This window comes from Electrona antarctica, assembly GCF_951216825.1.
Source record: "Electrona antarctica genome assembly, chromosome: 4".
Taxonomy (NCBI): Eukaryota; Metazoa; Chordata; class Actinopteri; order Myctophiformes; family Myctophidae; genus Electrona; species Electrona antarctica.
In genome coordinates, this window is record NC_136809.1 from 13,470,862 (window position 1) to 13,495,186 (window position 24,325).

General features: G+C 41.3%; 3 protein-coding genes across 10 annotated transcripts in view; all 3 read left to right on the plus strand.

The window, feature by feature from the left end:
• Positions 1 to 8,522: 8,522 nt before the first annotated feature.
• Positions 8,523 to 9,770, plus strand: LOC306921807 (homeobox protein MSH-C-like; the record flags this gene model as incomplete). Its single annotated transcript, XM_079499112.1, has 2 exons — positions 8,523 to 8,931; positions 9,352 to 9,770. 2 exons carry the CDS (start codon positions 8,523 to 8,525, stop codon positions 9,768 to 9,770), a joined length of 828 nt encoding a protein of 275 aa, XP_079355238.1.
• Positions 9,771 to 12,533: 2,763 nt separating this feature from the next.
• Positions 12,534 to 17,388, plus strand: atp5pd (ATP synthase peripheral stalk subunit d). The gene is made up of 6 exons (XM_079498526.1): positions 12,534 to 12,669; positions 13,361 to 13,488; positions 14,503 to 14,599; positions 15,896 to 15,967; positions 16,489 to 16,551; positions 17,204 to 17,388. The coding sequence occupies exons 2-6, from the start codon at positions 13,367 to 13,369 to the stop codon at positions 17,333 to 17,335; spliced, it is 486 nt and encodes a 161-aa protein (XP_079354652.1). The 5' UTR covers positions 12,534 to 12,669; positions 13,361 to 13,366; the 3' UTR covers positions 17,336 to 17,388.
• An 865-nt stretch (positions 17,389 to 18,253) lies between these two features.
• The window catches only part of pnpla6 (patatin-like phospholipase domain containing 6), a 54,768-nt gene continuing 48,696 nt past the window's right edge, over positions 18,254 to 24,325 (plus strand). For 7 of the 8 annotated variants that reach the window (XM_079500039.1, XM_079500043.1, XM_079500042.1 and 4 more), the window contains exon 1: positions 18,254 to 18,287. The gene's annotated coding sequence lies outside the window, so the exon portion shown is untranslated. Of the gene's footprint in view, positions 18,288 to 18,320; positions 18,538 to 24,325 lie in introns of those variants that run through there. The other variant, XM_079500040.1, reaches the window with a different exon arrangement.

A 24,325-nucleotide genomic window follows, 5' to 3' on the forward strand; every position in this document is an offset into this window, starting at 1 on the left:
AGCCATTCTGCAAGCTCACAATGCGTTGCTGAAGATCGTCTATTTTCACAATTTTAAAATGTTTTTCTTTTTTTTTAAATAAAAATGCTTAATAAGATTCTCTCTCACTCGAAGGCATAAGACACCGCGCAAAATAGGGCTCTCAGAGTTACAGTACCGACACGCATACATAACACAGAAAAAGTGCTATGGAACAGACAGGAATCTGAGGCCTGTGGTATATGAAACATAAGTCCTTGTATTGCAGTGTGAACCATAGGGGAGAGGCTGTTCTCTCCATGCCTCCTTGACCTGTCGCTATTGATGATGTGTGTGTATATATGCATGCGCTCGGGTGTGAATGTGTGTGTGCGTGCGTGCGTGTGTGAGAGAGAGAGAGAGAGAGAGAGACTGACAGACATCTACAGAGGGACAACCACCCCCAAACTCCTCTTCCACCCCCACCCACCCCACCCCCCCCTCCTCTGGCGCCCCAGTATGAGAGAGAAAAGCTGTTGTTAATAAAAAGTTTTCAAAGAATGGGATGAAAAGAGAGGTGAAATTGAGCGGCCCTGGCCATATTATTTCTTCTCCGTATGGGAGCTGGTCTCTCGCAGGCTCTCCAGCGCTATCGGGCCGGGAGGGGGTCGCTGGCTCGGTGACCGGTACTGCCCCGGGGCCAAAGCGAATGATTTGCCTCTCTGAAGCTTCAAAGGGGAGCAATTACACTTAAGTAACCAAATGAATAGATAGCCCAGCTTGGCAGCAGTTTGGGGGGAAACATTGGAAGCCTTTGAGGGAAGAAGAGGCACCACACCTCAGGAGTAATATGTAACAGCTCACATCACAAAGCAAAAAATAGAAGCGAAAGGGGGAACGCGCTCTGCCACTGGTGGCGGGAGAAAATAAATGGGGCTGTTTGACGCCATCCAAAACCAAAACATAATTAAATTGGTTTATATGTCCAGCCGTTTTGATGGCTTCCAAGGTGGCAGTGGCATCACAGAACACCAGGTTAATTTGGGTCTGTGAGTATTGTAAGTAAACACTCAAGATTTCACTGTACACAACCAGGCCCAGAGTGCTAGCCAGTAGCCCCTTCAGGGTGGGTAAGGGGCACACGCTAGTCCGACATCCCGTTAGTCCGACTACGAGGCCGCTTAACATTCACCCGTGGCTCCCGCGTGCTGTTAGGGTTAGGTTTTGGGGATAGGGTTAGTATGGGGCTCTATTGTTAGGCTTAGGTTTTGGGTCTAGGGTTAGTATGGGGCTCTACAGTCAAAATATTGGGTATAGTCGGATTTATGGGTGTTGGATTATTGGGACGTCGGACTAACGCTACACACCCCCACTTCAGCTACTGTTTGAATCACACCAGACTCAGCAACACAATATTCATGGCAAGGCGTATTGGAGGAACAATGATGAGATTGAACAATGAGACAATTGAGACAAAGAGTGCATGAATACTACTAGTACACAGAGTAAACATTGAGTCTATTAAAAGTGGTTCCATGAATTTCAATTGTAGCACAGAATGATGTCTCTTTCTCGGTCTCTCTTTCGTTCTATCTTTGAGAGCTCTCTCTCTAACTCTCTCTGTGTCTGTCTGTACCTCTCTCTCTCTCTCTCTCTTTCTTAACCAATAAAATATTTGAAAAAGCCCTAGTGCCAGAAGTGCAGACTGGGAATTTGGTAGGGGGAGCTCACCTGTGGAGAGAAGTCTATAGAAGACCCAACAGCTGCCAGGGTTGTAAGTCTAGGCACCTAGAGAATGGGAAATGCATGGCCCTTTCTTCAATGCAATGCCACTTAGTAACAGGAGGCATGTGCCAAACTTGCAGAATAAGAATGAAAGGTCCCCCTTTGGAGTTCACTAAATATCAGCAGCAACTCTCTTTTATACACCCCCCCCCCCCCCCCCCCCAATCCACCCTGCTCTCTTTTCTCTTTTTTCCTCTCTCCTTTAGTCTATTATAATTCCTCCATAAAAGGACAATGGCTCCCTGAAAGACCCCCAAACCACTGAGATATACCAACAATCGAAGGATGAAGAATAGGGGGGGCTCGGCTGAAGTGTGGAAGCCATCAATTACTGAGGGCCTAAAGTTAACATCCCAGCAGGATATGTGCATTAGAATGCAGATATGGGCAGGCTACGAGCAGCAGATGCCTAGCGGAGCGGTCAAAAGAGCACCCAAAGCTCATAGGAGGAGGACATATGCAGTGTGGGAGACTTTCGCCTCAGCTCGCCTTTGCCTTGGATTGGAATCCACAGAAGAATGGAAAATTAAAATTGAATGATGATTGTACCAAGGCTTCAAAAAGAGCCATTGTGTGGGACGGGCTGAAATGATAGGTTCGAGATGTGACAAACAACCGACATCTCGCACAGCTAATGAATGCCAAGAACGGTATACACACACGACCGAGGCACAGCCTCAATAAATCTCACACATCATCACAGTTGAGAGAGACTGCCACACATCTGAAGCTGCTGCATGCTGCTGCAACAAGTGGCTCTATCTAGCTTCTGTTGGGCCTGAAAGCCACCGCGATTCCACCACATGCCATGCCCTAACAGGATTTAACCCCACTCCACATCGTTCTATTCTCGCCGCTCAGCAAGACGCGGCCCTCGGGGCTTCCTCAACGCCGCTCATTTACACTAGCCTGCAGGCTGCCTTCACAGTCAGAGAAGTGCAATTGTATTTTCAGGCTCATTAAGCAATAAGGGAGCTTTCCCGTGTCCACCCTCTGTTCAGCTGGAGAGAAAGAGAAGAGAGATTGAGGAGGGATAGAGAAATTAGGGTGACGTGTTGAATTAAAGTTGTGAGACAGTTTCAGAGTTGTTGTGCTTTCTACAGGCAGCAGCCACAGCTTTCATTCTGAGCTTTAAGGAGTAGGACAGCCTACAATGTAGGCCCTCTCAATCTTCTGAGAACCAATCCGGCTGCTCTTCATCAGCACTATTCAGGAGAAATCCATGCTTGTTTGTTTGAAAAGGACCCCCCTCCTTTAACTTCCCACCCATTCCATTGTTCGTCTTTTTCATGGGGAGGGCTTTGAAATTGTAATCTCGGGACATTCAAACACACACACACTCACACACACACACACACACACACACACACACACACACACACACACACACACACACACACACAATTTGCACTGACCTTTAGTGCCTGCAATAACATTATTACTATCTGACAACTGTTGCCCGATAGTAAACATGGCGTCTGGGAGGAATCAGCGATTCTCTTTATGGAAGGCATGGTTTTGAAGGAATTTGACACTGATCCACTGTGACTTCAATAAAAAAATAAAATTGCAATAGTATTTATTCATGTTTCTATTTAAATTGTGGATTTTTTAAATTGTTTATTTAAATTGGGATAAGTCCACTGGCATTTAATCAAAGACATACGAATCAGAAATCAGACGTATATGGTGAAATATAATGAAATTGCAGTGCACAAATCAACATTTATTCAATGAGCACTCAGAAGAACTACCAATCTGAAATAAAAAACACTACCTAAATTGCCAATTGCCAACCGTAAATGTTCTGTTTTCTCTGTATTCAGAGAGGAAGTATCTTTGTAACATTCCATAACTGGAACTTATTTTCAAAAGACAATACCTCATATCATACACAGCATCTTTATGCTCAATCATGAAGTCAAATTTGATCTTGTGAGAAATCTAATCATCATGTCAGGGAAGGGCATGACATGTCCAGAGAAGAAATCGCACAATGTTATGCCTTTTCAGTTGATGATAGGAACATTTCTGTGTAAAGTGATGCAACGTGTGTACACAAAATAGCATATTGTGTTAGATGAATTAATTGTATTTCCTGTTCATAAAAAAAAATAGAAACATGTGACTGGAACGTTCTACACGTCGTCTATCTATCTCTTTGTTGTTTAGTGGAACCAGATTGTACTAATCTGTTGTCACACGTTGCCTCCATTGCCGGATGTCAGACAGACAACTTGCACGCAGGTCCAACACAGTGAATGAATTCAAAATAGATCCTCTCACTTACAACCTCTTTATATTAGACTCACGCAATAACACGCAAATTGATTGTGACACATTTTACGCTATCCCAAACTGCAGACTGCTCAGTTCTCAGCCAATGCTTTTTTTTTATGATGTGAAAAAGAACATTTCATATAATATATACCAAATTGCTGTAATTTATACAATAGTTACTGGTTTTGGCCTCGGTGGATTTCAAGCCAACAGTAAAAGAGAAAATTGATGCTGCTGCCGAGGGTTTTCTCAAATATAGTGCATCACAACTTTGGCTGCTAAGAGCGTATGAGATTGTGGTGACATTCTTGGGTTTGTGAATGAGACCACAGCGTGGCCGCACAAAGTTCCTCGTCCCAAGCCCTCAACCTAACTCGCCCACTTGCATTGTCTCTCGGCTTTCCTCAAGAATGCTGACTTCTATGGCCAAATACAGTCCAGACAAAATTGCCAATTGCATTGTCACCTCTCGTGGCTTTTCTCTTAAACACTTTCTATTGGCAGCAGACTGTCAGGAGAAACCCTCTCAAGGCAAAAGAAAAAAAGCATCTGTTTGTGAACCTGGTATGACAGTAAACTCCTCAGTGTTAATTTAACTCTGAGACTGTACAAATGTAACCAAATGGGCCCATGAGGGTCCAAATTGATAAATGAACACTATGATGATTTTAAAACCGCATTTAGCATTAAACATATGGCATTAAACATATGGCATTAAACATATGGCATCGAAGGTTGTTTGGTTAAGAATTCAAGTCAATGATTATTCAAATTATGGCACCCTTAATTGTAATAAAATGGTATATTTCTTGTTTGTTTGGTCAAAGATGACAAGGTGACTGCTGGATCATTGTTGGAAAAGGAGCCATGAGGAATGGCATTTCCTTTACTCCTTTCACTTGAGTACAGCAAGAATATTTGTCTCTCATTACCCTGCATTCAAATACAGGGTTCCGTGAAGCCATAAGAGGAAGTAGCTTTGGCAGGAAATGTTAAACCAGCATTTAAATGCAGGCTCGAAGCCGTTCTGATGTGGATTGGATCAACTTGTTAAGTCAAATGAAAGGTCAAGATATTTTCCACGGCACTGTGCAACCCAATAATATTTAAACTGCTCTTAAGTGCATGGCATGTCTATGCGGGTGACCTTATGTGAAAAGGGCCCAATGAGGCTAGATGTAAGATTAAAGCAGAAAATGTGGAATTAGGTACAAACTCACATGATGCATGGAAAAATAGATAGTTACCTCTTGGTTTCATGGTAATATGAATTTCTCCCTTGGAGTTTGGTTCTGCTGGCAGGCATGCCTGCGTATCCTATATCTCACATCACTGCTCAACATCTGATTACCCGGAGCAGGATGACTCTGGCAACACATTCCATCCTCAGACTGCGTAAACTTCATGTGAGAAGCGATAACAAACAGGGCGAGAGTGACGTGTGGCGATGTTGCTGAGGATGACAATTTGGCCCCGTCCGTACGGTGTCAGCAAATGTCTACCTTTACTGTAGGCCCTTACCTGCGATTCTTTGTGTCACTGTCAACACATCTCACAGGTATTGGGTTCCATGACTCCCTCACTCCTGTAAATGATCGGTTTGTTTGTCAGAGAGGGCCCCACTTCAGCAGGGAATTCACACATTGTTGGTGGTGGACAGCTCAACTCATCTGGACTCACACAAAGTATGGCTTCAATGGTTGGTACAAGCATCGAGACTCTGGACAGTCTCGATTTGATCCCTGTCTTTCCTGCCCTGATACCCAGGATTCGAACAAGAGAGGCTTCCAAAAAAAAGCTACATTCCTGGATTGTGAACAAACTTGACTTGATTTTTAAAAGTATGACTCACTTTATTCTCTCTCATATCTTAATGTGTTGAACCTTGGCCACAAATACACTTTATGAACTGGTTAAGTGGTTTCTCTGAAGCATGAGAGTAAATGAAATGGCTCCATACATACATACATACACATATACATACATACATGCAAAAACAGTTTTCATTTCTGGTGCCGGCTGAGGGGAGAGTGCTTCCCATGGAGTTCAAGCTGACCTTGAAGGACAGATCTGCTTTCAGACTCAGTAACAACTTCTGACACAGTTCACTCGCCTGCATGCTGTTACAGAAATGTCTTTTGGGGTAGGGGAGAGGGAGTCTAAAACTAAATACACTCAGCCAAACATCAGGGGGGAGAGGTAACTGCACTTTGTGTGTAGCTTTCTCTCAGCGTACCTGTATCGGATGAATCTCGGCATGGGTTTGGGCACTCTACTATTCGACTCTCATCCCCATCTTGCACGACACTATGGAGATTAGATAGAGTTGAGGGTATGGGATTTAAACGTAAACCAGCTGGGTCACAAGAGGCCCCGCTGTCTGAGGGGACAGAGAGGCAGCTTTTCAGATAGGAAATGAAAGAATGGCATGAAAATCAGACTTCACGCCAGTCAAATGATGAAGCAAAGTTATGGTTACCTGGATGAGAGATAAGTCTCCAAATTATCATTTTAAAGAAACAGACAACCAAAAGGTTTGGTCAATCAATCTAATGCTGTTGGGATTCTTTTCATGTTTTTGTTAGAAAAAGGGCCAAATTCCCTTGAAAAATATAATTTTCAATTATCTGGGTCATATGACAGTGAGGGATCATAAAACATAGCAAACTACACAAGGTTACAGTGAAATTCAAATTAGTAAACTATTCGATGATGTTAATGTTGTTTAATCTATTTAGGCAGTAATCATCTCGAAAAAATGATAAAGTTATTTGCGGAGCAAAGTAGGGTGGGAAGAGGGAGATCTTGTGTGCTCGGACTGACCACAAGCTATTTTCTCATTGGCAATTCTAGAAAGATGGGTTAAACCAATTAAGCTAAACAGAAATCTGTCTTCTGAGAACCATCTATCTTCTCTCCCTAAGTCCTAATTGTGTATTTGATACTGCATGATGACTGTCAGTCATTCACATGGGCTCTTGGGTTGGGTTGGATGGATATCATAAACCAAGGCGCACAAACCATCTTGTGCTGACTGAATGCATGTGTCAGGTTGGGAAAGCAGAGAGAAAGGATTGACATTAAATAATAAATGGTATTTAATTGCCACCTCACCTGAAGTGCTGATGTTTATATGTCTACCCAGGGAAACAATTATGTTAAATGACTCCATTACTAAATTCCTAAGAAGTAACTAAGTGGTTAGGCTAATATTAAATTGATAAGCCTACAATGTCATGCCAGTGAACTATAGGCCCACCCTAATAACTATATATATCCAAACCAATTCACAATTGCTCTTTAGTTGAAAATCAATTACAACTAATGGTCTGACTTTTTTTTCCTTCATCTGTATCTCTGTCTATGGATGTCAGGAAAAAAACCCCTGCAGAAACGTTCTGTGATGTTATACCGTCATCAACTTCAGGTTTAGACGTGAAACGGTTAACTGTCAGAACTCGCTTCCTTCCAGCTATATTCACTGGACTATGAAATATTTAGAGGACAATTGGTTAAGTGGAGTTAACCATTGCCTTTTCTCCCCGAGGTATCTTCCTTTTTGATCCTGCCGAGCCTGGCGCCTTCCAAAACACAACTTGTCTGGCTTATTAAATAGTTTGACCTGGAGAGAAAAAACGCCTGTTGCTTCTCAACTGAGGCTGCAGTGGAACAAAAAGGGCCCATGACAGGCCTTAAATTGCTGTAATGCTGTGTGACCAACAGTCATACTTAATGAATTTCTCTCCTCATTATGCACGTTTCCCTGCGCGTCTTTCTTTCATGCGCCTAAAGGTCGTTTCGAATCCGGTTTTGTTTCAGAATTAATTCAGGAAAAATCGTGAGTTAAAACAATATTAATTTGAATTTAGTTCTGCTCTATTTTGGTCGGTCATATTAGGCAAAAAGATGACCGCATGCCTATGGGATAATAGAGTGTGGTCATGTTCTGAAATCATATGGTGGCTTTTCTTTATACGTAGGCTAGTTTTTACAGTAGGCCTCGTGTTTAGTTGCCTATAGACTAATTCAAGTTCCAAATAGTGTCCTACCTACAAATGGATAGAGGCTAAATGCTCAAAAGTCCTCCCCACTGGGTAATTGCGCTAAAATTGGTCTACTTTGTGAGCAGTGGAGACAAAACCCCTTGAGCCATCAATACCCCTGCACAGCATGGGGTCTGTATGATTAACTTCTCGTTCCTTTCAAAGGCCCCTTGATGTCTCTCGGAAGGCAGTGGGCCAATAGAAACCAGGGTCGGAGACGTCACGGGGACAACGTGGCGAGCCGATTGGTCCGCTCGGGAGGGGAACAGTCACTGCCCTTTTATAGACGACCCGTCTAGTGAGTTAAGCTACTGTGAGACGTTCTGACAGCGCAGAAAACATTGGACACTATAGGCTAATACACACACACACACACACACACAGGCTACTCTCCAACCCACTGTCCTGTACCGGCCAGCACGGAGGTGTATGGCCCCCCCAAACCCCGTTGTTGCAATGATGAATCATATACAGGGGTCGCCGTCCAGTGACAATAAACTAATGCAAAAGAAAGAAGACACGGATACAGAGGGTGAGGAACTCCAACCTAAAGATATGACAACCGACAAAGGATACAAAAGCCAGCGGAGCAGTCTTCCCTTCAGCGTTGAGTCGCTGATCTCCAAGAAGACCACCTGTCGGACTGTTTACTCCCCCTCGGACTTGAGTCCCGTCCACCCGAAGTCGGTAGCAGCAGCAGCAGCCCAAAGCGCACAGTTTTCCCCAAAGACATTTTACGCGGAGAGGAAAGTTTCCGCGGAGGGTTCTCAATGTGGATCCAGCGATCCGAACGACGACAGTCCTCCCTTTTGTGAGAAAGATCACAGCACTTGGTTCCAGGCGTCCTCCTTTTCTACTCCTACCAGTAAGTCCTTCCCTCTGAAGTTGACAGCTTGACATGTTTGGCAAAACTGAAAGAAATGAGAGCGTGCGTGTCAGTTATTGACTTATTGTAGCGATGGATTATGATCACGCCATAAGGGAAATAAGGAAATTGTTATATTCTGCGTCAATTATGCCATAATTTGCCTGTGTGGACTTATAGCCTATAGCAAATAGTAGCCTATTAAATCGCCTAGACGTCATATCATATATGAATATATCATAGCCTATGCTGCCTATTAATATGGCATTAATATGGCAGTGCAATATATGTTTGTAATTCTGTAGTTAAAACCACTCAGGACGCAGTTGTTGACAGGCTATAATCATTTGCCTATTTGTGCCTTATACACACGTGTTGCTTGTTACATAATTTTGTTTTCTGCCTATTTATTCACTATAGGAAGCTCAAGTCCACCTGCGTGTCCTTTAAGGAAACACAAAAACAACAGAAAACCTCGAACCCCGTTCACTACCTCGCAGCTGCTGGCGCTGGAGCGCAAGTTCCGCCAGAAACAGTACCTCTCCATCGCGGAGCGAGCCGAGTTCTCCAACTCACTCAACCTGACGGAGACCCAGGTGAAAATATGGTTCCAGAACAGGAGGGCCAAAGCCAAGAGACTCCAAGAAGCGGAGCTGGAAAAGTATAAACTGGCCTCGAAGCCCTTGCTGCCTGCCTTCGCGCTGCCGTTCCCCCTCGGGGCGCACATGGGCTCTCCATCCCTGTACGGACACTCCAGCCACTTCCCCAGGCCCACCCTGCCTGTTCCCGGACTGTTCAGTCATGGACCTGTCACTTATGGAATGTACTATCTGTCTTAAAATGCCTCTTTGCCTTTCAAAAAAAAGGTCTATTTGTTCATGGTTGAACGTTGAAACAGTCATAAGTATATATGATCCAGGTACTTAGTCTTAAACCAGCTCTATTGTATAACAAATGGACTCGGGCCACGTTTTCCCTTTTACACAAAATGTCTTCGCCCAAACTGTATAAGCTCACAAGGTGATGTGCTGTGAGCTTGTAATCTGCCTTTTTTTACTTTATTTTTTGTGTTTGTGCTAAGGCTATAGACTTTGGATGCTGGGGTTCGAGTGCAGTTAACTCCTTGCATAAATGTAACCAAATGGACCCGTATACAAGAACAGACAAAGATGTAGGCCTACATTTGTACGACACAGATTTACAAATTGATTAATTATCACTGAGGATTTTGAAATGGTGGTTGAAACAGGCCGATATTAGGATGAGGCGTTTATCTTAAAAAAAATCTATTTGGGATTGTTATACATGAAGATTATTAGTATGGGAGATATCTCAAAATATATATAATTGAGTCAAAAACAAGTTCTATCGAATTATTTGCTGTAATTTGAGACATCAAGTTCAACCATAAATGTAGGCTATAATGTTTTCAAGCGATATGCCTAATAGATATCGAATTCCAAATATTTACCACATTTCGTGAGCCCAATATTAATGACCTATAAATGTCCCTGCTGGGGAAAGAAAGGGGCATTTGAAATGCATGGTAAAAGACATGAATGCAATAACATAGTAGTGGTGCATATAGAAAGTAATAGTTATAAGCAACATAAAAGTACTTAAATGGCGCCATAGTGCCTTAAGACCAATGTGTTTTCTCTGATGACTTGAATTGTTTCTTCACGTTGGACGTTGACAGTTTATTTATCATTCCATTGTCCTTAAAAATGCAGTTTCCCAGAGCATAACTGTTTGAATGTCTATTTCTTTGCAAAATGTATTTTCTCATTATTTCTATTCTATCAACATGTGGAGATTTTTAATTAAACGCATGTCTTAGATATTAAGTGGATCTCTTACTCACACCGTGGCCTTTTTGAGTGGTATATATAAAAACAAATAGATTATTTTCCAAGAAATGTTGCTGTAACAATAATGTAAATAAAATGTGTATTGTTTATATATGCCCTGCAACACTGTTTGAAGAAAACGCAGGAAATTTGTATTTATTAAGTATTCTTGTATCTGTACTGTGTACATACACCTATCTAAATTGTCAGTTATTGTAAAAGACTGACTTCAGCAAATAAACAAAATAAATGACTTAACATTGAAAAGCAGTTTAGTTCTTTTTAGGTAACGAATTTGTCATATACGTTTTTTTTAACAGTTAATGGATAATAGCTGCTATATAATCAGAAGTCTGCATATCTTTAATCTATATGTCGAAAATGTTCTCTGGCATTAAATTGAAATAGGCTATTGTGGAAATTCCAGTCTTCTAAGTACAACGTGTGCAATGCATTGCAGATCAATCAGCTTTTAGGCCTGAGGCACACGTTTGCATATAGCCTAATTGAATGATCAAATCAATTAAACCTATTTTATCAATGTATATGATCTAATTCTAGTCTATTGCAACAGGGCTGGTCTAATAATTGCTTTTTGTTTTTGCTATAGCCTATATACCGGCATGCATGTAAGCCAATTAGCGACTTTCACTTAGCCCCATGCATGGTAAAATATAACGATGTTAATTCAAGTTCACTTTTTTGGCTATACATTTCAACTGTAGCCTAATGATGTATATATCTGGTCTGGTGATAATTGCATAATTAAAACAATGGTTTATTTCGTCAATGCATGGTTCCAGTCAAGGATCCCTGCACGGACCCCTTTTGATTGATTGAAGTATATAGGCCTATTTATTGTGAAATATTGTGTGCCATGGGGACCACCGTAATAGACGATTTTTGTTAGATACGATTAGAGTACGACCACAGCTTGACATCACAACGTTAGAGAGTGAGTGAAAATATTGAAATATAAACTGTTAATTGCCTCCTTTGGTGTAAAATAAGGACTCCTGGTCCTGGGTGTCCCCGGACCCCACTTTGAGAACCTCAACCACTATATAGTCTGTGTTGAGGAAAGTGGTTTGGCCGAGCATCTCTTCAACTAGCCAATACAAACAAACGTTTATTATAGCATATCTTCAATAGGAGCTTTCAGTGCAATTGTAGCCTATATAACATAGATCTGTTAAGCCTTTATGCTTTATTTGAAGATGCCAGTGGTTCTCAAGTGGGGTCCCCGTCCAACCATAACTCTGTCCATGCATTGATGCATAAGTCCAACCGTCCAGGACTCCGATGAGGACCCCCAGGGGCAGGCTACGTACGGGGTCTCCAAACTCTCCATGCAGCACAATTATAGTTGATAATAGCTGCATAAAAATGTAATAACTTTATCCCTAGAGCCCTTATTGGCTATTTGTAAAGCTCACAACACATCTTGACGTGTCTCGTTGTGAGCTTGTAGATCTGTTTTTTTCCCTCCACAAATCTAGAAAAAATTTGAAAAAACACACTCGTGTGAACTGTGAAGTGAGGGGCGCTCGCGCTCTTATCATCATATACACAACATTCTGCCAATCAAATGATCGCTGTGCGGTAGGCCTACTACACACATTGCTCAGCCAATCAAATCATCGCTATGGGGTACACACAAACACACTAGCGCCCCTCAAAAACCTTGAATATGTTTGAAACATTTTACAGTACAAAGTCAGTAGGGTCCGTACACTATACCGCACACCACCACGAGAGGGCAGTAGTAGGCGACTCGCTGCTCGCTGCAGGTCTTGAAAAGTTGAAAGCGGGGAAGAAGCAGTTATTTCCTGTCCTGGCTGCGCGTGCGCATTTCATTCTCTGTTCAGAAGAGAAGAGCTACTGAGAGGTGAGTGTGTCAAAAGAACAATCTGTTCATTTAACTCAATGTACGCGTTTATTTTAACCATGCATCAGGGACTCCCCACGCATGCATCGTATGCAAAAAGCAAACGCGGTTTCCGGGCGGCAATTTGATCGAGAAATACAAGCATGGCAACTAACACCACGCATTCTGACCTTGGTTGGAAATGACGTTAGCAGGAGGCTAACGTTCGTTAGCTAATCTGTTAGCCCGTCTTTACTTTAGCTGCGAATTCAATTAGAAATGACCTCAATTTAGTTGCAATTGAATTACATAAACTGTGTTGAAGCTTCTTTATCCGTGCTGTTCTTTTTTTAATACAAGCCTTCGCCTTGAACGGTTACATAGCTGTTGTTACATAAACTAACTGACGGCACAGCATTCAATCTGACGCATGAATGTCACTCAAATGAATACACTTAGATGGGGTTACAAGTTAACACAGTACACACACTTGTGTGTACTGTGTACTTGTTTTGCTTGTAAACACGTTATGCACTTGTTTTGCTTGTAAACACGTTATGCACTATTCACTAACTATATATGGCCTTAATAATCATATACTGTCTTAACAGTCCTCACTTCAAAATAATCGTAATTGTACAATGAGTGTATTTTCTGATGGTGTGTTGCAGTCGTATGACCATATAAACTATTTCTTCCCACTTTCTTTCAGATTACCATGGCAGCTCGTCGTTTTGCAACGAAGGCCCTAGACTGGGTGGCATTTGCCGAGCGGGTGCCACCCAACCAGAGGGGCATGTTCAATGCCTTGAAGACTCGCAGCGATGCCATCGGTGGCAAGTTAGTACTGCTCACATTAGACTTTAACACACACATACCTTATACTACACAGACAACAGGGATGGCCATTTGGAGACATTAAATTAACCATTAGGCCTTACCGGTTTATTAATGAATAGCAAATTATTAGTGTTTTATAGCGCTTTTCCAAGTGCATACATTGGGAGGTGAAGCGGGGAACAGTCGCCGCCAGCGTCTTCACTTCCCACATTCACACACCGATGGTGGCAAGCTAGCACCAACCGACTCCTTGGAGGCAATGCAGGGTTCATTGTCTTGTCCAAGGACACTTCGACATGTAGACAGGAGGAGCCGGGATTTGAACCATTGACCCATGGATCATTGGACGACCTGCTCTACTGCCCCCAATCGTTAGCTGTTAAGGAAATGTGTTAAATTATGCACTATTTTACCCACTTCTCTTTACGTGCTTAATTTTGTGTTTAGTTCTAGGTTGTTTTGGGTGGAACTCAACGTTGTTCTGTGCTTATTTGACATTTGTATTGGCATGTGACGAATACAACCTTGACTATTTATACTTCAACATGCATGCAAGTTCCTGTGTGCTTTCCTGAAAAATATCTAAAGCAGACTCTGAGTAATCTGCCAGGCCACCGAAGTACACATATCATGTTTTTTGTATGCATAGTTAAGCTATCTTGTGGCATCATATTGCATTGTGTATATTAGTTTATTTAAAGAATTTGAAAATACTCATGAGTTACCACGGTTTTATGAACCGGTCAGGCTTAACCACTTTCTCTCCTCTAAAAACTTTTCTCATAGTTTAGTCGGATCGTACTAATATAGGTCTCATTTACTTAACAGTTATCGCGCCATTGGCGTAGATATCCGCCAATCAATAAATTCTACGCTCCACGCCATTGCCATAGATCAAAAGCAATTGGTGTTTTATAACGCTTTTGATGTCCTAATGCTACTCACGTTAGCATCGGGATGCTAGCTGGTGTTGTCAATAACATCTTACTGTCATTGTATTTTTCTATACACCAGGCTAGCTGGACTTCCAGAGACCCCTGTAAAGATTGACTGGGCTTTCTACCAAGGTGCTGTGGCCAGAGCTGGGATGGTGGCTGAGTTTGAACAGAAGGTGACATTTGTATTTTTTAACTGTGGTGAATGCCTTGTCAAAGCTATGGAAAAAATAGTTCCTTGAGCTAATTAACTATATGAACCCTAGGGTCCCTATTCTGTGCATGTCATAATAAATTGGCTGATCTGCAAGCTCACAGTGCCTCATAAACGCCTCTGTGTTGCAATGTGTTCTGTGTTTGTTAATCAGCCATAGTTTAGTGGGTGTCTGAAGGCTCATTCATAGTCTGGATTTTCGGTGGTGGGGTGACCACCACTCCGGTGGTGAGGTGACCACCGGAGCTGAAATAACGTTGAACGGTCGTGAGTAAAAACGGAGAGAAGGGCGGTGGCGGTGGTTTGCTCTTCACCGCGGCTTGTGACGTCATGTTGTAGTTCGGTGGTCACCCCACCACTGAAAATCCAGACTATGAATGAGCCTTCACTGTCCTGGGCTGGGCCATTGGTCACTATCGGTCATTATTAGCCAGGGTCCATTCCCCCGACTGAGCATGTTAAATCCTTGAGGAGGGAGAGATGTCTGTTTGGCTGTTAATCTTGAGCAAATCAGACCACCAGAAGAAGTAAGCAGCGACTGGCGAGCCAACAACGGATAAAAAGAGGGCACAATGCAGCAGTATTGATGTGAGCGTAATGTGGAAATGGGCTGTTTTGTTTTTACTGTGGTTCTGCAGGAAGCTAGCTGTTGAGTGTGTATGCGTGCATCTGACTCTGGACCAAATGTCTTGTGCACACTTGCCATTAGGCCACAGAAGTGCCTCTACTAAATGTATTCTTTTATCATTGACAGTTCTCCCAAAGCTATCTTGATAATTATATTTCTTTCTGTATAGTGTCAGTTTTTTAGGCTACTTACTTCCTCCACTATGCTGCTCTCTGATACTGTATATCCCATGATACAGACTACTACCCACTCCTGGTATGGAGAGTGTAAAAGTTGTCCATAAACCGACGGTTGGCTCAAGTCTTTGTGGTGTGTTCCAGCTCAGCATGAACTGTAGATGTGAGGTGACACGGGTCGAGCTGACCAGTCGCTCTTAGTTCTTGCAAGTTGACTTTTGGTGTCTTTAGTAGGGGCTTAGAGCGTGGCTCGATATTGACAACATGCTTTATAAAGGAGGAAAAAACATCTAAGGGTGGCACATTCATATATTGGTCTGTCTCAATGAAGCCCTCATACAGAAGACAAATTTCAGGCCTTGTGATTATCAACAAGATGGCAAATGCTGCTTTAAGATAGGCTTTTGTTAAGCTTTTGTGACAATGATGGCTCACACAGATGTTCTTCCAACAGTTCAGCGTACTGCAGATCCCAGAGCCTGTGGACACACAAACTGCATTAATCGACACACAAGAGGCAGAGGCAGTAAGTGTCTCAACAAATAATATTCCAATTTTCAGTCCATCCTGCCTCAGGAATCTACAATTTTTATGAAGGCTGTTATCTTGTTTGTCATATAAAATGAATATCTCTGCTGTCGGGCAGAAACCAAACCAACTATGTCCAAAATATAAACTTTTCAGGAAATCAAAATAGTAAAACATGTTTTTTAAAACACCACTGCTTCATCTAAGTTGGTATGGAGACGTTATACATTGTCAGATACTTGTCTTGTAGGAGATCACTTTACCAAAATACAAATTGGGAGTTAGGAAGTTTTTGGCCATTAATGTTTACATAATTGTGTTGTCCATCATTGACTAGAATGACTGTCAGATGGGGAAAAATATAAAAGTTGGAAAACAAAGGTAGCTTGTTTCTGCCCGACAGCAACAATATGGTACTATACATGTACACTTTTCAGGAATTAAGATTTCAGCACAGTAGTGTTGTTTCTGTGTTCTCTCATTGACATCAAAAGAGATAATGGTTGTCCTTTCCAACAGAATAAAAATGCTTTGGCCTATGCCGAAGAGTCGAAGGCCCGTATTGCCGCGTATGAGGCAGAGGTGAGGCCACATAGTTTACTGTCCTTGTACCTCTGAAAATGTTTGAAACTAAAGTCTCAAAAAGGTGGTTTCACAGTAAAATCCTGATTATTAATTCAATTCTAGGAGTTACACGCAATAGTTCCAGTTGCTTCTATTTTAATACTCAGGATTTTGCAGTGTAGTTGACATGAAAATGAATGTAATATTTTTAAACAATGTTATTGTTTAGACATGTATGCATTAATTTGTTATACAACATGTGGAGTAGATGAGCTGTCATTTATATTAACGTAGATGTTTGGTGGTATACCAGTATACTAACATTATACTTACACTGAGCTTAAGTTGATATTATGTAATATCAAGTACCAAATAATATGTAAATAAAGACTCTTTAGAGGTATGGAATTGAAATAATCTGTACAATAACATATCTTTATATTCCTTATAAGCTTTTTGATTTTGTTATATGCAACAAACCGTGCATCTTTTTTTTTATCATCTTGGCTAATGTAATGTAAATTTGAATTTCCTCCCTGAGATCACTAAAGTCTTCTCTAGATTAATGTGTATCTGCCATACTAGTGCATACTACTATATATTCCACTATCGATTCAATCTCTTAAAACCATGTCTCCCCCCCCCCCCCCCTCTTGCTTTCATTTTGCAGCTTGCTAAATTCCAGAATATGATCCCCTTCGATCAGATGACAATTGATGATCTGAATGACACTTTCCCTGAGACCAAATTGGACAAGGTCAAATACCCCTATTGGCCACACAAGCCTATTGCCGATCTGTAAACTTCTCACTGGACACTTGCCCCGCAATAAAGATTATGTACATTTAATGAGAATCATGTCATGGCTGGCTTCTTCAATAAAGAGAAATGCAGATGTATCAAATATTTTGCAAAGCAGTCGATCCAGTTGGAAGAGAGTATGACTGCATTGAAGTACTGTGACCGTTGGAAATGATGTGTGTATAAATTATGCACCACTAGATGGCACTGTATGCACACTGCACAGCTGTACTTTTTTGGGGGAAAAATGTACTATATTTTAGTTGGAAAGTGTCAAATGAATGTGAATGAGGAACACAACTGAAGTCTGCACTGCAGTGGCTGGTCGTTCACTAAAATCAGTGGCTCTCGAATGTTTTCATGTTGAGGATCCACAAATGTCTTTGATGTTTGGGGAAAATGTTATTTTTTTCTTTAATGCCAATCTACAAGCTCACATGTTGGTGCAGTGAGCAATTGTGAGCTTGTAGATCAGCGGTTTTTGAAAAGGCAAAGTATAAATAGTGGTTAAAGTTTTGCTCATTTTGTTGGGGATTCCCTGGTGGAACCCCCTCAAGGACCTGCTGTGTGGGTGCTAGGACTCTTTCTTGAAAACCACATCATTCGGCTTATTTAGGTGTGTGTTCTTTATATTGATGGTGTACCTTGAAGATACAATTTTTATTAAATGTAATTACATTATCATTTTTTCAGTTTAATCTAATTCGGAATGAAAATAAGTACCTGTCAATCATGGCTTTGACTAGGAGTTTCCCCATAACGGTTATTGGCTACTGGTTGAACATTTGCATAAAACTAGGCGGGCTCTGTGGCTACAAGCTTTACTTGTACATTTCCATTGGCCTTCGTTCTCGCGTTGTGATTGGTCAAAGTCTGTGGAATTAAAGAAGTGGGCGGGGTTTGGACAAACGTGATTTCCTGTTGTTTGACCGGAGTTGTTGCACACAGATCAGGTAAGGTTATGTATGTAGATTTATTAAAGCGGCATTTCTTTTATCACTAAAAATGTCGCAATACACGTGGTGGGTGACACAGTTCTACTGGGGTTCTTGTTAGACCGCAGTGTGATTGTCACAGATGCGTCTTAAACCGTGATCAATTAAACTATAATTACTAGTATTATGGTAACAGGCGACTGCGTTCGTCAAACATGATTTAATCTCTTGTTGGAGTAACGGTTGCCGCCGGAGTCAAACGAATCAGGTAATATATTATATTTTTAAGCGTTAATTTATCTCTAATGCATCAAAACAATGCCATAAGACATTTCACAGGTGTTGTAGTCACAGTCAAAGAGGTGATGCGTACATGGCTGGGAGGGATTACATCAAGTCCTGTGCGGACTGAGGTCAAAATGACGAGGGAAAAGCTACATACATCTTTGTTTCGAGTTGTATTGTGCTTGTAATGCACATTATAATCTGCTGTCCCTCCTGCTGTTGTAAACAACCGTTAGCATAACGTCATCTAGCTACCGTTAGCCAGTGTTGGTAGAGCATCATCATCATCGCACCGGAACAGCTCATAACGATAACGGTCTTACATTTAGATAAAGATGAGCCCGAGCCTCTTTCTAGAACTGGAGCCCGGAGGGGAATCTGTCGCTGTATTTACGTTTTTAAGTTGTAACCCGTCCCATTCTAACCCAACGATCCTACTATAGTCTTCATCCTGGTTATGCCACCATGGTGTACGAGATCTATTAAATGTATCGCTATCGCATCCAACACAGTTTGGCCTGTGTGTAGTCTATGTTTAGGGCTCGTGCTTATGTCTGTCCCTGCTGCGTCAATGTGTTTGTACAGATATGAACAGATTGGTGCTCTTCTACACACAGTGAAGTCTCACAGTAACATCATTGGTCTTTTTTACCCTGACAGTGTACACTTGGGACACAATGGCCCAAATGGAACCCTTTACACACTCTTGACTGTCATTAGTATGCTATTGTCTTAGTGCCCCATTTTTGTTACTGATATTACCTCTCTTTGCTGTGCAGGCGTTTTGTGTGAACATAATTGGCACTGCATGTTTTGTCTTTGACTTGGGGGCAAAGGTTATGGTTGGTACGTCCGTCTGTCTATCTATAGTTTCTGTTCTCTTCTGCAAGCTTGTGTTGAGAGAGTACCACATTCAGCCAAATGTTTTTCCTCTGCCACTGAAACACTGAAACATTCCTCTACCAAACATTAGGCTACATGTATTTTTTTTCCACACAGCAAAGTGCTAGTGCCATCACAAAGAAATGTGAAGTTTTGTGAACTCAATCATACAATGTATGTATAATGGATATACAAATTTGGCCTGAGGATGGTTTAACGTTTAAACCCATAAAACATACGGTATGCAGATTTTGTTTACTGGTGTGAATCCCTTAGTTCTCTGTTTGTATTAATTTAAGACAGACCTATTTTATATTGGTACTACGGGTCCTGTGTCTCCTGAGTGTGGGTCTGTGCCTAGAGACAGGGGATGTCAACACTGGCTTCATTGTTTATAGAAGGACAATAGGAATATGGAGCCACTGCTGTGAGACCAGCCCAAGCTGGAGTTTGGCTAAAGTAGGCCTAGGCTTTTTGTTCGAGAAAATATATATATTTTTTACAATGAAATTCCATGCTGTTTAAACTGCACACCAATCACACTGTAAGTAAGAATGCAATCAGAATACAGAAGTGGCTAAGAAAATACGTGATCACTGTGTGGTGTAACTCACTGTGCTATTTTTGTATCTATACTATACTGTCTCTGTAAGCATATTAGTTCTCTGCTGCTGAGTTGTGTGTACATCATTGTACATAATGTTGTGTTCCTTTTCTAGGACAATGTACTAGCACTCATCAGTAAAGCAGAGAGAAATGAGTGTATAGAAAGCGTTGAACCAGGGAGGGAATATTTGATCTCTGAAATGGTAAGAGGGGAGTGTGGGATTTGACAAGCCTTCCATTTTGATTGACTGCTTGATTCTTCATGACATCACACATTCCCTCCAAAGATCAAATAAGGAGGACTATGCTATCTTATCGTATGAGTGGTAATACAGTCGTGACACAGACACACTGTGAACTGCAGTGACCTCGTTGCTTATTTTTTGTCTTTTTTATTATTCTTTAAAGCAGCTTAAGTTGCCGTTTTAACTTATAATGTATTTTAATTGAAAACATTATTGTTTTGGTGTTACAAAAATGCATTTTTATAAATGCTTGATTATAATATGTACTTTTCTTAGACCAGTCATCAATCGTAGGTGAATTCTCAACTTTTTAGAGGAGCTGCTACTTGATCCCCAAATAACGGTCCCCTTTTTCGAATTAAACACAACAGGAACAGGATGGCTCCTTTTGAATACTTGTTGTGTATCTTGTAACATAAATCTTTGTGGTTTGTTTGGTAACAGATACACCGAGTCTATGTAACATGACACTACATTTCAGTCTCTCTTTTTTTGATTTATTCTTCAGCATTATGTGCAGGCTGTGGGACTGACGTTAGATTATGGTGGCATGTATGGTGGCATGTGGCAAACAAACAAAGGGAGCAGGGTTGCCAAGTCTGCTTATTTACACCAACTTTTGGCTTGACCTTCATTATTATAGACGTACATAGTATTTATAATGATAAATGCATCAAATGTTTTTTTTATTAGGATTATATGGCCATGTTATTGGGCTTGTTTTGGCTTGTTTTTCGAGGGGAGATTTGGCTTATCGCTATATAAATGCACCATTATATAGTCCCTAATGGGACTGATACTGAGCTACTGGGACGTAAGTCGGGACTTGATCACCTCGGCTGGGTCACCTGAGTGAGGGGTATGATGTTGGGAGACCCGAAACCCCGATGACCTTGGGATACATCACTGAGGATACGTCCCAGGTGCATCCATGATATGTATTTTTTTGTTTTTTGTAAGGGAAAAAAATATATCTCTGCTGTCGGGAAGAAACCTCTTAACTCCAAAATGTTAATTTTTCAGGAAATGAAAATGATACATTTTTCTGGAAATTAAGAAAACCTTATATTTTCAAAACAAAGCAATACTGCCTACATCAAAGTTGGTGTTTATATATTGTCAATGACTTGCATGAGAGGGGGAACGGTGGTGGAGTTAGTTGCTTTAGCAGACAGTTTGAGGGTCCAATGGAGTTAAGAGGTTTTGTCCAAAGCGCTTTTTACTACTTTCCATTGGTTCAATATTTTCGAAACAACACAGATTTAGTTGAGTTTGTTTAGAACACGTCACAAAAGGCCACAGTACTCCTGTATGGTTGACAAGATCCTTTTGTGTGTTGGTCATTGTAGGATATTTCCTGCCAGAGTACCTCTGGCTGTTTGATGCTGCACTAGTCAGTAAAGTCTACTTTGCATGTTTACTGCCTGAGTTGAGTGCGAGTGTTGCACACCAAAAAGGCGAGATGAGCTTCTACATGCTGAACAAAGTTCCTTACTCTTATCAATTAGACAGGTGCAATTATGGTTTGACCCTAGAAAAATTGCAACAGAAGGTTTCTCAACTGTTTTGTGTAGTATTAGGTGTCCTTAATAACATACTAAAAGTTTACCAAAGTTTGACCATGCGAAAGGTGTCATTTTCAAGATGGCCGCCGCCAGTTCTTAAAAGACCATTACTCATCCATTATTCATCCTAGACAAGTAATTTTGGTGTCTAACCCTATGTTTTAGTTATGTAGGAATCCAATTAGCTTATATAAATTAGAGTTATGATTATAATAACTAGTGTATTTGAAAAAGTGGTTATAAGTGGTTTTAAAGGTTCAAAATGAACGCTTTCCACTATTTCATGGTTTCTGACCATGAGAGACTCAATGGAATAGTCTAGTCACTGGAAGGGGGTATCATGCACCCCCCGGAATTATACTTCTAGTCAGTGTTTTCTTATTGGAAAAAATGTGCTGAAAATGATGAGTTATGATAAAAAGTTGTCAAAATGTCCCACCTACCTCAAAACCCCCTTTTAGGTATATGGCTCTGGCGAAATTGTGTAAAGGCAAATATTAATTCACTAAAATTACATAAATAGACATGGTGGTCTGAAATTGGTCATGGAGTATCTTGACACATAGGGGTAAGTAGCAGAACAGGATTTGGTTGGTTGCTACCATTATATTCTTAAATATGACCCACATCATCCTCAGAAACACCAAAAAATATGGTGTCCGCTTGACTAATAACAACAAAGATGGTTATTTTCCAACACATTATGGTGAGTATCACTGCCTCACTTGTATATAGAAAACTTCCCATATCCCTAAGCTTCAATTTGAGCCCAAGATAACCTTTCTATCTTGTAAATTACTCTTTCTGTCGCCAAAATTCTGAACTATACCTCAAATCGGTGAAAATTGTATATTCAGTCAGTTTCAGCTATACATTTGGAATTAATGATTGAATAACTGAGTTTGAACTGACCCCACATTATGGAATATTTCTTGAATAAGCCATGTTAAAAAGTTGGCAAAGTGTCCAATCTACCATTGTTATGCAAATGAGTTATGAAACAATCGATTTTCACTATATCTCAGCCAATATTGCACTTAAATGAACAAATAAGGTGTCTAGACCTATGTTTTGAGGGTCAACCGGTCAAGGATCTCAGTGAAACTATTCTTAAAGTGACCACATGTGCCCGTGGCATGCTGGTGTACAAATCAGTGCTGCCATTACAATAAAGTCACATTTATACCAAGTAAGAGATACTACAGTGATGTAAATAGGTTTTCAATGTAATGGGTCCCGGGATGCACAGGTGGTCATTCAAATGAGTCCCAAAAATTCTTATGAGTCCCAAAAAAAATCACACCTGTGTGAAGTGAGTGGTGCAACTCCGTGAGGGGATTCGCGGGGGGGGGGGGGGGGGGGGGGTTCCAGGGGGCCGGGCCGGTTCCGGCGTGCCGTGCCGCGTCCGAAACGGTTGAGAAATGACAGAGTTACCGTGTGGCGGTCCCTCTACTGTACTGTACTGTCACTGTAATGTATTGGCACCCCCCAAAAGCATCATATATACAGTTAATACGTGCGTGTGTGTTTGTGTGTGCGTTAGGTTGCGCACAGATGGTGAAAAACAACCATGCTATTTTTGTGCTCATACCCAGACACACACATAGCTCCGTAAGGGAGTGGTTGCACCACTCAAAAATAATAATAAAACATTTTTTATAAAATATATATATATAAAAATCACACCCGTGTGAACTGAGTGGTGTAAGGTTTTATATAGCATGATCAGCTGTGGTCTGACGTAATGAAATCACACCCGGATGTGATTTCACAACTGGCTTTTTTTGTGCAGAAAAAATTAGCATGGTTGCTACGGTCATCCAGTTCACCCGGGTGTGATTTAATTACGTCAGAAATTATTTTGAACATAGCAACCATGCTCATTTTTTTCTGCACACAAAAGCCAGTTGTAGGAGTGGTTTACACCACTCAAAAATATCAAATAGGCCTATACAGTATATCTTTTTATGTAGGCTAGTAGTATTAGCAAGCGCAACTCAGTAAGAAATACTAATAGTGGGCAACAGTGGATTTAACATAGCTTAATATACCAACCAAAAGTTGCAGTTGCAATTATTGTACTTAGCCAAAATGCAAATAGGTTTGCCATTGTGGATGTAAAATAATTTATTTGGAAAAGTGGAACTTAGAAGTCACTTGAGTCCCTGTCTACGGGGAAGAATGGCAGCTGCAAAAAAGACAGATTCACAAGCTCGCGCGTTGAGAACCTGCAGATGCGCCTGTCTCTGCAGCGCCGTTTACAACGTGTTGAGAGCTTGTAGAATGTAGATCAACGTGAACGAACCCTGACACCAGCGCTGCAAAAACAAACGCGTTGAGAACCCGCAGATGCGCCCATCTCTGCAGCGCCGTTTGCAGCGCGTTGAGAGCTTGTAGATCTGTCTGTTTTTGCAGCGCTGGTGTCAGGATTCGTTCACGTTACAGGCGGACATGAAGTGAAGTTCAATCAGTG

What these genes read in the sequence shown, in the direction of transcription:
- atp5pd (XM_079498526.1), top strand. Translation starts at nt 13,367, where the DNA reads ATGGCAGCTCGTCGTTTTGCAACGAAGGCCCTAGACTGGGTGGCATTT. An exon ending in AGCGATGCCATCGGTGGCAA is followed by an intron (nt 13,489 to 14,502) that starts GTTAGTACTGCT and finishes TCTATACACCAG; the next exon opens with GCTAGCTGGACTTCCAGAGA. An exon ending in TGGCTGAGTTTGAACAGAAG is followed by an intron (nt 14,600 to 15,895) that starts GTGACATTTGTA and finishes TTCTTCCAACAG; the next exon opens with TTCAGCGTACTGCAGATCCC.